The sequence below is a fragment of the Lynx canadensis genome, chromosome F2 (genome assembly GCF_007474595.2).
Source record: "Lynx canadensis isolate LIC74 chromosome F2, mLynCan4.pri.v2, whole genome shotgun sequence".
NCBI lineage: Eukaryota > Metazoa > Chordata > Mammalia > Carnivora > Felidae > Lynx > Lynx canadensis.
Genome location: NC_044320.2, coordinates 519,786 through 532,439, shown reverse-complemented (window position 1 = coordinate 532,439; position 12,654 = coordinate 519,786). Strand labels below are relative to the sequence as shown.

General features: G+C 64.8%; 1 protein-coding gene across 1 annotated transcript; it reads right to left on the bottom strand.

Annotated features, from left to right (window-relative positions):
- Window positions 1-3,311: 3,311 nt before the first annotated feature.
- Window positions 3,312-6,420, bottom strand: SCRT1 (scratch family transcriptional repressor 1). The gene is made up of 2 exons (XM_030303657.1): window positions 6,291-6,420; window positions 3,312-4,249 (listed from the first exon to the last, which is right to left on the bottom strand). Exons 1-2 carry the CDS (start codon window positions 6,403-6,405, stop codon window positions 3,312-3,314), a joined length of 1,053 nt encoding a protein of 350 aa, XP_030159517.1. The 5' UTR covers window positions 6,406-6,420.
- Window positions 6,421-12,654: the final 6,234 nt, after the last annotated feature.

Genomic DNA, 12,654 nt, shown 5'->3' with positions numbered 1-12,654 from the left:
GAGCTTGAGGGCTGTGGGTGGCTGTGGAAGCCTCTCTGTCCCCTGGGTGGCCCCTCCCCAGAAGCAGCATGAGTCAGCTGTCTGTGGAGGCCTCCTCAGACAGTGGGGGTCAAGATGTGAGCAGCAGGAAGCAGAAAGAGGCCACACTTTGCACCTTCTCCTGTTCCCATTTTCTCCACTGGCATTGAGAAGGGCTTGTTGGTGGCTGTCAAGCCTGAGGAGCAGCAGGAGCCCCTATGGGAAGAGTAGACACACCTCTGCAGGCCCTGCTGTACCTACTCGGGTGATTCTAGATCACTCTTGGGCCAGGCCTGAATTCAGGCTGGAGATCCTAAGCAGAGCCGAACAGCAGAGCCTAACCCTAACCCCAGTTCCTGGCCCAGAGCAGACTAACCTGCCCGCTGCTTTGCACGGGGGGGGGGGGGGGGGGGCGGTTCTCCCGTGGCTTGGCCTGCCAAGCTGGCCCTCCCATGGGGAAGAAGATAGCCCTCCCGAGCAAGGGGACAGTGCCACACCCTCACGAAAGGTAGTGACATGACCTCAGGGCTGTGTGGGCAGGCTGCCACTCCCAGCACTGGACCTGCACCAACCTTGCCTCTGGGATGCAGCAGGGCTAGGAAGCCGCCCCCCAGACATCCCAGCACCCCCTGTGGCATGGGCCCAGCACTGGATACATCAACCCGACACTCCAAGTTCTATCAAGAGTGGCATTTATTCTCCTCGTGGAGGTGCGGCGCTCCGGGGAGCTGGTGCTATTGTGCTTAGGAAGGAGGTCTGTCCGTCCGTCCGTCTGTCCGGCCGGCCCAGCCCCAAACGGGGGCGGAAGAGGGGCGCGGCCCGAGTAAAAATCCCGGCCTGTTCCGGGTGGGAGTATGTACAAGGCGGCGGGGCGCAGGCGGGGGTGGGGGCGGGGCAGGCCGGCGGCCGCAACCCCCACCCGAGGGCCCCCGCATCTCGGGCCCTACTCGTAGAATCAGTACAAAATAGGTGCTACCTAAACGTTCCTTCTACCTGAATTCGCTAAGTCGGTTATTGTGCTGCTTAGTTATGGGGGCGGGAGGGGGCCCATGGCTTTCCACGGCGGCGGGGTGTACGGAGAAGCGGGAGACCCTGGCCGGCCCACGGCCCTCTGGCCTTCTCCTTAGGTAGGTAGACAGGCGTGTGGGGGTTGGGTGGGGCGCCTGTGTGTGCGTGTGCATGCGGGTGTGCCCAGCACAGGAGGGCAGGCCCCAGCTTGGGAGCTGTGTGGACACGAGTTGCGGTATAGAGGGTTTGGATACGGGCCCTGCTGCGCTGGGCCCTCAGTCTGCTCCTGCAGGTGCGGCTCGGCGGCAACTCGGTGCCCACTGGGGTGGCGCTGACCAGGTCATACACTGCAGTGTGCACCTTTTGTCTGGCCTGGGGCCTTGGCCCCACACAGCAGAGCCTAAGTGGCCGAGAGATGGAAGGACTGAGAGTCGTTATGGGTGGCCCTGGTCGCGCTGGGCCTTGGGGGCCCTGGGTCTGTGCCACCTGAGCTGAGAACGCTAGGCCCAAGTCAAAGGTAGAGCCCAAGTGCACCCAGCACTGGACCCGGGCCGGGGTGGGGAAGAGGTAAAGGGGATGCAGGGTTGGGTCTAGGGGCCAGGCCTTTCTCTGCATGTGCGGCCCTCCTTGGCCCACCCAAACCTGATGGACGCCTGTCACGAGCGTGCAGCCCCTGCAGGCCGCTGCATCCCTGGCCGACTCTGCAGCGGGCCTGGCACATAGTAGGTGCCCAATGAACAGTTGGTGGGTAATGGATGACTGAAGGAGGGGTCTTGGGGGCAACCACCCCGCCCCTGCCCCCTGGAACCATTACACCCGCAGGGCTCTGCCGTGGGGGGAGTAGGGAGGAGGAGGGGAAGAAAGTCTGCGCGTCCGGCCCCGCGCAATGTCCCTGATCTAGGGGCCTATGGGGTGGATAGGGCAGGGGGATACCTGATTCTCAGTAACTCTAGAGGCGGCGGCAGCTTCGCATGCAGTGCGCATTATTGCTCTATAGTCGGCATCGGACTAACTAAGAGGGAGAGGGAGCGGGCAGCCCCGGGAAGGGACGGGAGGAGGGCTGGGGCTGCATGCAGTGACGTCACAAAGGCGGCGGCCAATGGGGCGGGCCCTTGGGGCGGGGTCGCCGCCGAGGCTTTGGCATAGACGGGCGAAAGTTGGCAACAGAGTGGGGGCGGGGCCTGGGGCTCGAGGGTGGGGCCCAGGTGGGGGCGGGGTTCGGGGGCGGGGAAAGTGATCCCGGACATCCCAAGCCCCGGGCGTCGGCGGGAAGGATGGGGGCCTCAGCGCCCCTTCCCTGACCCGAGTGCAATCCGTTCATAAATAAAACGTACAAATACAGAAAGAAAGAAACCCGACGCGTCCGCAACCCCCCCAGGGGGCTTTACCCGCAAAGCGAATACAGAGAGGTGTGTAATGGGCCGTGCCCAGGCCTGCCTGCCGGGCCCCAGGATCCGTCCTCCAACACCGAATGCCGGGGGACGAGGGAGGGGGCCCCGGGGCAGGGCGGGAGCGGGGTCTGAGGAGGTCGGATAAGTCCATGCGATTCGATATGCGTCATTATTATTCGTTATGAAGGACAGAGCCCGGGAAGCTGGGCTGGAAGAATTCGGATTTGGCAGAGGATGCGGGGCGAGGGTGGGAGAGCGGCTTGGACTGAGGCCCCAGAAAGAACCCGAGGGAGAGGGGTGCCGCCGTCCGCCTCTCTCCCCGATCCCCAACGCGTCTATCACTCCTGGGCTTCAGCGAAGACTGAGGAGTAGGGACGCCTCTGCAGGCCCCTCCCTCCTGCTCTACCCCCTCTTTCCCCCCCCCCCCTCCCCGGTCTGCTCCCCGGACGTCTAGGCCGCAGGCCTGGCCCTTGGAAGGTTTGGGAAAGGAGTGGGGAAGACCTGAGTCTCTGCGACGCGATCCAGGGGCGCAGAGGAGGGAGGAGGGGGGGTGCTCCCCACCTCACCCCACCCCGGTCTTCAGAGACCTAACTCGGAGATGAGGTTCGGTTCTGGGTCTCCTTGACCCTATTGCTGGGAAAAAGCCTGGGGCACCCTGGAGGGGAAGGGAGGGGGTTCGGGGTGGGTCTCCCCTCAGGACCCTATTGCTTGAAGGGGCCGACAAGGCCCCTGGCGGGCGGGGCGGGGCCGGGCCCCCTCCCTCTATTGCTGTGAGGAGGGGCCCGCCCTCCGCCCCCCCCCCCCCCCCCCCCCGCCCGGGCGCTGGCGGAGACTTCCCTGGGGGCCCGTATTGCTGAGAGCCGCCCCGGCTGGGCTGGCGGAGGCACCGCCGCCCTAGGCCTGCACGGGGCTGAGCTGCGGCGAGGCGGCGGGCGCCTGGGCCGCGGGGCCGCCCCCGCCCGCGCCGCCCTTGAAGCATGCGGACTCGTAGTGCTTGTTGAGATAGGACTTGAGCGCGAAGCTCTTTTTGCAGCGCTTGCACTGGAAGTGCTTGAAGGCCGAGTGCGTCTGCATGTGCGCGCGCAGGTTGGAGCGGTCTGCGAAGGCCTTGCCGCAGTGCGCGCAGCCGAAGGGCTTCTCGCCGGTGTGGGAGCGCATGTGGCCCTGCAGCAGCCAGGGCCTCGAGAAGGCCTTGCCGCACACGCCGCACTTGTGGCGCAGGTCGTGCGTGAGCAGGTGCATGGCCATGGCCGGCATGGACACGTACACCTTGCCGCACGTCGGGCAGCGCCGCGCCAGCTGACTGTCCAGGCTGCGGTGCGTCTGCTTGTGGCGGCTCAGGTTCGACGACGTGGCGTACGTTTTCCCGCACTCGCCGCACGCGTGCCGGCCCCCTGCGCCGCCGGCCCCGGGCCCCGCGCGCGCCTCCGTGCTCACCCCCGCGCGCGCGCCGCCCCGGCCCGCGGCCCCGGCCCCCGCGCCGCGCGCGCCCGCCCCGGCCCCGCCTCCGCCGTCGCCGTCGGGAGCCGCCGCGGAGGCCGTGGAGGGAGCGGCGGCGTTGGCTGCTTTACGGCGCGAGCGCCCGTCGGTGATGAAGAAGGCGTCAGCCGCGTAGCCCTCGCTGACCGCCGCGTCGCCGTTGATGTAGCCGCCCGCGGCTGTGGCCAGCTCTGGGCGCGGGGTGGGAGGCGGTGCCGAGCCCGCGGCCGCCGGGCCCAGTTCTCCACGCACGGCCGCCGCGTACATGGGCTCTGGGGACGGCCCTTTGAGCAAGGCCGCCTCGGCATCGCCATCGTAGACGGAGGCGGGCCCCGCGTAGTCGCTGAGGTATCCTGAGGGCCGAGGCGGACAGACAGGCAGACACAGAGGGAGGGGAGGCGGGCAGCGGGCGAGACACACACGGGCAGGCGGCGGGAGACACGGGGTCCGGGAAGGAGGGGACCAGAAGAAGGACAAAGGAGAAGGGGCCGGGGTACCGCGGGGCCAGGAGGACGGAGGAGGCAGGGAGGGGAAGAGAAGAGAGGAGAGATGAGACTGGGCCGGGCCCCGGCTCCGCCCCCGCCGCCCGCCGGCCCCACCCTCACAGGGGGAGGGAAAGAGGCGCATCCTCGGGTGCGGCTGCCCCCCTTCCGCGGAGCCTCAAGGTCAGGGGGGAGGGGCGGCGCTTCCCTCGCCCTCCTTCTTCCACCCCTCCTCCCCCTCGGGTTCTCCCCACTTCAGCAGTTTTCCCTGATTATGCAACACACTGCGGACCCGCAGCGCACAAAGCCAGGACCGCCCACCGAGGGACCCCGTAGCTCCCGCCTCTCGAGGTTCCCAACTGCTCTTCCCCGAGGCACCTGGAACTCGCGCCCAGCCTTGATGCTGCCCCTCCTTGGTCCCCTAGGCCCCCCCAACAAGCCCTGAAGACTTCTGCCTCCGGCAGGCCCTCCTACCCTCTCCACCCTCCTTCTTACCTCCCAGGTCTCCTACTACTCACTGAACTTGACCCCCTTCCAGCTCCAGCCTTATCTTCCTCCATCCACTCTCCTTCTTCCCCAGCTCCCTTCGGTCATCCTCCACCCCTGGGTCCTACCTTGTTACACATTGCCCTCTTCCCCCAGGCCCTAACCCGTTGTGGGCGCCTTCCCAAGCCTCAGGACAAGTGACCAGGGAGCCGCTGTGTTGTTGGAGAGTGCAGGGGCATTCCGCAAGGGGACACCTTCCGTGGGACAAGCTGCAGGCAGGCAGCATCATTCATGCTGGCAACTGCACTTGTTCTCAAGGCACAAGATGAATCTCACAGCCTCAGAGTCACAAATGCACACACCGAACGATGCAGCCTCTGGCTTCTTCAGGGTTACACCCAGCCTCCCAGCCACGGTCAACCCTGGAGTGCCCTCACCGGGTGGGTTGCACGAAGATCCCGGCAAACCACCTACTCATGCAGGGTCACACATGCGGCCACCCTGGACACACTCTCAGCCAGGGTCGCCAGTCACATGGGTGCCCAGCAGCCTCAGAGTCACATGGTCCCATGTAGTGGCACACAGGCAGGCACACACTCATACAGGGTCACACACAAGCGCACACAGTCACATGGCTGCACGCAGTCACATGGGCGCACACAGGCTCACACACAGGCTCACACAGGCTCAGGTCACACTGGTTCTGCCACCCCACGCTGCTGGCACCCCCAGCTCTCTTGCCTGCATGCTAACAGTTGTCCTTGAACTTGGGCACCCTTACACAAAGAGCCTCCCCCTGACACCAGCACCATGGACCTCCCTACCTACAACCCTCCTGCTCACATTCTCCTCCCTGACCCTGGTTGCAGGGGAAATACTGCTGCTGCCTCTGCTGGTACCTTAGTCCTGACAGGTGGCGGCCCCCACTGGACCCATGCCTACTCCCTGGAACTCACAGCATTCTGCTAACCATAGCCAAAAGAGAGAGGGGGAGAGAGGGAGAGAGAGGGAGAGAGAGAGAGAGAGAGAGAGAGAGAGAGAGGATACTGAGGAAGGCCCAGGTTTCTGGGTGTGGGTTTGCATGCATCCAGGTCCTGTCATGTCAGCAAGTGCCCATATGACTGTATATGTCCTCTCATGCTCAAGGTGTGGGGTACTTTCTATTTCTGACCTTTGTTCCCCACCTTCTCTCCTGCACTGACACTCTCCCTGCCCGGGTCTTGGCTCTGTTCTGGCCTGCCTCTGCTTTCCCCTCTCCCCACCCTCCTCCACAGTCCGGCTCCAGCCACTGCCTCCTTCTGGTTCTGCTTACCTCGGGTCTATTTCCGGGGGCTCCTGACCCCTCCAGCCCCACACTCTGGCCCTCTGCCCCTTCCAGCTATTGCCTTGGGCCCCTTGCTGCCCCCAGACTCAGCCCAGCTCGCACCTTTCTCGTGCAGTCGCACTCCGAGGTCGCTGCGGGCGCGCCCGTAGGAGCTCTCGAGGTCCGCCGAGGAGAACGTGTCAAGTTTGACCTTCTTGACCAGGAAGGACCTGGGCATGATTCCTGCGGGGCTCCGGCGCTGCGGGCCTGCGGAGCCGGGGCGCGGGGGGGGCTGTGGCCGCGGCGGGGCCCCGTCACCATCCGAGGAGCGGCGGAGGCAGCACGGGTCCCCACTCTGGCCTTTGGATGCTGCCGCTGGAGTGCCGTCCTCTCTTCTCCTGCCTGCCCTGCCTTTCCTCCTCTCCTCCTCTGGACGCCTCTTCTTTTCCTTCCTTCTTCTCTTCTCTTCTCTTCTCTCTTCTCTTCTTTTCTCTTCTCCTCTCTTCCTTCTTCCTTCCTTCTTTCCTTCCTTCCTTCTTTCCTTCCTTCCTTCCTTCCTTCTTTCCTTCCCTCCTCTGGTCCCGGCTTCCCAGCCCGCAGTGCCGCCCCTGGACAGGCGGGGGAGGAGGCCGGGGGGTGGGGGGTGGGGAAGGGGGGAGCGGCTCCGTCCCGGGCCCGGAGGCTGCGAGTGGGTGCAGGGCTGGCCCGGCTCCGCGGCCCCCTTCCCCTCCCCCCCCACCGCCGCGGCGGAGCCTCAGTCAGCGACCCCCCATGCCCCTGGGGGTGGAGGCGCCGGGCCCGGGGAACGCGGCGGCGGCGGCGGCGGCGGCGGCGGCGGCGGCGGCGGGAGCGCCAGCAGCTTCAGCACCGCGGCCAGCGCCGGCCCGGCCAGCACCTCGGCCAGCGACCGGGCGCGCTCAGCCGCCGCGGGCGGCGAGGGGCGGGCCGCGGGGGCTCTGCCGCCAGGCGGGGGTCCTCGGCGGGGGTCTCTGGGAGGCTTGCTTTATTGTTCTGCAGCCCGAGCGAGCGGCGGCGGCGGCGGCGGCGGCGGCGAGCGGGGGGCGGGGGTCCTCGGGGGGAGGGGTGCGCAGGGAAGGCGGGCCGAGGGAAGGAGAGAGGGAGGGACGGGGGCTCCGGGGGCGGGGCTCGGCGCTCGGACAGCTCCAGGGCCCGGCCTCCTGCGCCCGCGGCCGCCTCTGCCTGCGGCCGGGCCCAGCCTCCGGCTTTTAAAGCCCAGAAGCTGAGGGAGGGGGAGGGAGGGGAGGGAGGGGAGGCCGGCGGAAATGGCTGCGCAGGGCCGGGCCCGTCCAGGGTCTCCTGGGAGGGGTCTTGGGGATGCCGCGGCCCCCGCGTGTGTGGATTTCCCCCAGGCAGCTTCGGGAATAGAGGCCCAGCGGTCTGCGGCATTGTCGTGCGTGGGGGGAGAGGCAGAAACAGGCCTGGGAGTCCTGCGCCCCGGACTGGGGATCTTTTGGGGGAGGAACGCAGGGCGGATCCCAGTCTGGTCCAGCCTGCCTAGCTTTCGGGTATGGAGGCTAGGGATCTTCGGGGGCGAGAGGGGGAGGCGTGAGGCGAAGGAGCGAATGCTGAGGCAGCGAAAGCGCAGTGTGGAAGCGCAGCGCGCGCCCCGTGCCGCAGTGTCTCCCTGCCACTCGGTCACCCGGGCTGACCCCGTGCCCGCTGGAGAGGCCTCCCTCCACCCCCGCCTCTTTCCCAAGGGGTGGATGTCGAGTGCAGCGGCGACGCAGCGAGCGGGCTGTGAAGGGGGAGAGGGGCTGCCATGCCCTTGCTCTGGAAATGCGACTTCATTGGTGGTTTTACACCCTTCCGCGCGGCCGCAGCTCCCCCCGGCGGCTCCGCAACCAGGCGGATAACCCTTCCCGCGGCCGCCCGCCCCGAGTTTGCAGCCCCCATGACGTCAGGCCCAGCCGCCAATGGCCGGGAGCGGGGGTGTCGGGGGCTCCAGGCCGCACAATGGCCGCGCGCGGGGACATATGTCCTCAATTAGAGCCCGGCGCTGCCATTGTCCCCTCCCTCGCCTGCGCCGGGTGGTTCGGGTGTCCACGCTCTTCCGGAGCGCGCCTCCGCGCGGCCTGCTGTCACTGAGTACCAAGGTCGCGGGGGCGGCTCCGGGGAGTGTCCGGGCGCGGCCAAGCCGGGAGCGCGTGCAAGGTGGGGGCGCGCGCGCACCCGTCGCTGCACGCAGTGACCTTGTGCAGGGCGGCTCGGCGGGACCGCGGACACCGGCCGGGAGCGCGCGGCGGGCGGGCCGCACCGGGAGCGTGCGTGCGGGCGCGTGCGGGGAGTGCGGCGCCGGGAGCCACGCAGCCGTCTGCCGGCGCCCCGCTTCCGCCCGCGCCTCGGCCCCGGAGCCACGCGAGCGAGGGTGTGAGCGAGCTGGCCCCGCATCGGGGGGGGGGGGCGCGGCGGAGACTCCAGGGCCGCTTTGTGGCAGCGGCCGCGGCCGCGGCTGGATATTCATCTTGCGTGGCAGGAGTCCCCGAGGGGCGGGGACCGGGCGCCGCCGCCCCCTTATCGCGGAGCCGCAGCCGGCGAGGCCCAAAGTGGGGGCGGGGACGGGGACCCCCCCCCCCAGCCTCGGTCGAGACTGTCGTCCCCGCTCGCTCCCAGGGGGGGCCCGGCCGAGGCGCAGCCGGAGGCGCGGGGCCAATTAGCATTTTGATTGCGGGACTGGGGGCCCATCTGGACCGAGGCCTAATTACCGGGCAAACCCTCCGGGCGCCGGCGGAACGTGCCCGGCGCAGTCCCTTCACCAGCCCCGTCCCCCCCCCCCTCCGGCCCCCCTCTGCCGTCTCCTCCCGGACGACCCGCCCCCTAACTCCTTCTGACTACACCCCTGTCCCCTCCGCCGGTCCCGGTCGCCCTGTCCCCCAGCCTTGTGCTTGCATTTCCCCGACCCCTTCCGTCATTCTTCCGCTCAGCCACCTGTCCTGTCCACGTCTTCTGTGCCTCCCCCCTTCACCTCTTTCGTCATTTTTCTATCCCTCCATCCAACTTCTCTGTCCCTCCATCCCCTGGCTCGCTGTCCGAGTCCCCACCTCTCTGTCAATTTCCCCGCCCCCTGGGCTCCAAACCCTCTTGACGGACAGGGCGTCAGAGCACGGACACATGTGTCCCACGGCCGCGTGCTCCCGAGGGGACTATTCGGGCAGCCCTTGATCGCTCTCGTTTGGGTGGAGTCCGCAGCCCCTCGGGGCGCCTGGCGGGGAGGGGCAGGTGGGCCCGGGCCTCGGCCATCAGTCCGCAGTGGCCAGCGTGCAGAACGCACATGCGGCCCGGGCTCAATTACTTGGGCCTCCTCGCTCCACCTCCTTTCCAGCACCCCTCCCTCCCCTGCCGACATCCCCAAGGTCGCTGCGCCCCAGTCCTGGGGTCCAGCTGGGAGAGATGGTGATTCTCATGCCTGTGGAAAGTTTCAGCTCTCCTCCACTGGAGGCCACCCTGAATCTCCCGCTGAGGGTTGGAGGCGGAGTGGGGGAGGTGGGGAGGGGACTTTGTTGCAGGAGAGGACAGGGTCCAACAAGGTTGCTTTGGCTCCCAGAAGACCCAGCCAGTTGAGGGATACTCTGACCCTCAGGGCCTTAGCACCCAGCGTGCTTGGTCTCTCCACCCTGTCCCCACAGAGTCTCTGGTCCTCAGAGACTCTGTTCCCTCTGACCTCTAGCCTCTTACCCATCTGGGGTGGGGGGATGTGGTATTGGTTTTATGTCCTGCCTCCCTCTGCTTCTGGGTGTGCCACCTCCAGCCCTGTGCAGGCCCCATGTGGCCAAAGGAGAGACTCGCAGTGTTATGTCCCCAGCACCCCACCCTCCAGCAGAGCCAGGGGCCCTGGGTGTGCTCATTCGTGGGCCCTGTGGCCACTGTCTCACCTGCCTGCACTCTAGTTGAGCTCCAGTCCGGTCTAGCCTAGCCTAGAGGGTCCATTCCTCCTTCGGAATCCCTCTCCCTGGCTGCCAAGATCCCACCCTGGTTAGGAGCCTCTTTTGGTCTGCCTCCTTGGCACCCAAACCCCCTTCCTCAGCCTTCTCTCCTGTAGGGTGGGGGAGTGGTGTTTTGTTTACCTGGAAGCTAGTTCAGATCCTGTGCGCATAGTGGGCTGTCCCTGACCTGCTCATTCTGGCTCAACCCCCCGGTTTCCTATCCGTGGGGTGAGACTCGCAGCTCGGAGCATCCACTCTCCACCTGCTCCTAGAGCCTGTGGTCCAGCCCAGGACGCAGATGCTAACCAGAAGGATGAGTAGACCATAGCTTGGAGAGTGAGAGCAGGAAGGCTCAGAGACCAGGCCTGGGAGACAGTGTGTGCTTTGGCCTCTGCTCCAGAGGAGATGGGGTCGCAGATCTTTGAGGAACAGCAGGAAGCCCGGGGCGGGGGGTAGTAAGCAAAACGGTTGGATTTATCCAGGTTTGGGCTTTTGCCAAGTGAGCTTCTGAAAGGGGCATCTGAGCCAAGGGGGTGTGCAAGGGAGAGGTGGCAGTGACTGTGGCATCCAAACAGAGTGAGGACGTGGGGGCTCTGGAGTGCTAGGGTCAGCAGGACTGAGCTGGGGCAGGTGCTGGCCTGAGAAGGGGGTGTTGAGCCGAAATGCCAGAGCGGGGGTCAGGGGACAGTTACTGGTGGTGACAGGGTCGAGGGCATAATTGGGGCAGAGGGCGAGGCCTTTGGCAGGAAGAAGGGGTCGAGACTGGGGGGCAGGGCGTTGAACATGGTCACGGGAATATTGAGACCACCAGGAATTCAGGCCTGGCGCGGCGGTGGGGCGATGCCCACAGCAAGGGCTGGTGTGGGTGGTAGGCACAGCTGATGGCTCAGTCGTCGGCTGGGACTCTTATGGAGAGGAGGGGGGAGGGGGCTGCAGGCCACAGCGAGAAATGGGGCGGGGGGGGGGGGTGTGTGGCTGAGGTGGGGAGAGAAGGCTGGCGGGAAGGGAGCAGGGTGGAGGGGACCTGGGACTCCCAAGGGAGAGTGAAGGCCCAGAAACAGGGCTGAGGTCATTGGTGGGAGGGGTTGCTGGTGCCTGACTGGATTCCAGAACAGGTGATGTGTACTAGGTGAGGACGAGGGCGTGAGGCAGAACAGGTTCCCGCTGGGACAGGAGCTTTGGAGCTACAAGGGAGAGGTGAGACCACAAGGCAACTAAAATTGTCTACTTGGAAAACACAAGGAGAAACAAAGATCAAACATCAAAGTGCAGGAAGTACAGTATTTGTATAACAAGGAGTTAATATTCTGATTCTAGAATAGTTGCTATAAATGAATTCTACAGAACAAAGATGCTGACACCCTCAAGGGGTTAACAGGCAATTTACTACACAATAAATAAGAGACCTTACCAGAAAAAACATGCAAATTAAACAAGATACAAATCTCAGGGTTTTTAAAAATGTTTTTATTATAGAAAATATCAGATGTACATAATAGTGCAGAAAGTCAGATAATGACACATGTGGCCGTCACCACCATCACCCAAGACCGGCTCACAGCCAGTCTGGATTCTTTTCTGCCCCCTTCCCCCCCCCCCCACCAAATCTCAGATGTCATACCACAAAATGCCACTTTTCTCTTGGCAAGTAAACAATGACATGAGAGCACAGAGTGACACAGGACTTGTGTGAGGGAGCCTCTGCCCCAGCCCTGAGCTGACCCAGCCCCGGCTGGGGGCACCAGATGTGACAGGGCACTGCCCCCTTCTTGCTTCAGAAAGGATGTCCCCTCAGCTGCCTGTGTTTAGGGCCATCAGAGAGGCCCAAGTGGCCCAGGTCCTACTTTGTTCCAAGGGGTCCAACTGCCTGAACTGGTCAGACCCTCTGGCCTCATTGCAAGCCCGAGACAGAGTTTCAGTAAAATGCCTTACGTGTGGAGGTTCCATCCGTTTTAACAAATACAAGTGCTCTTTTAACCAATGCCCCTATCGAGACACAGGACACTTCCGTCTCTCTCCGGGACAGTTCTTTGGGGGACTTGTAAAGGAAGCTTGAGAGGGAAGGAGGAGCAGGAGAGTGGGCCCGGGGGAGGGGAGGAAGTGCAGGGAAGAGAGGGCGACCAGGGGGAACACTCGGGTAGCAGTGAGCAGGCTGTGTTCCTTGGAAGCTCGGCCAGGGGTCAGGTGACAACTTTGTAGCTCTTACTCCTGTGTGGACCTCCCTGCCCTCCCCCTGGGGTTGCACACTGTCCACATTTTCTCTAGAACACAGAGGAAGAAAAGGCTGAACAGAAAGAGGCAGAGCAGGACATTAGCGGGCTGCGGCCTTACTTCGCATGGCTTAATATGCATGTGACGGGATCCCGGGAGGGAAGAGGGACTGGGGGAAAAAAACGTAGAAATGGTCAAAACGCTTCCAGATTTGATGAAAATTATAAAGTGACAAACCCAAGAAGGTCAACAAACCCTAAGCATATGTTACGGGAAGAGCACCGCACGAAGGCACATCATCATCAAAGGATAAAAGGAACTATTAAAAGCAGCCA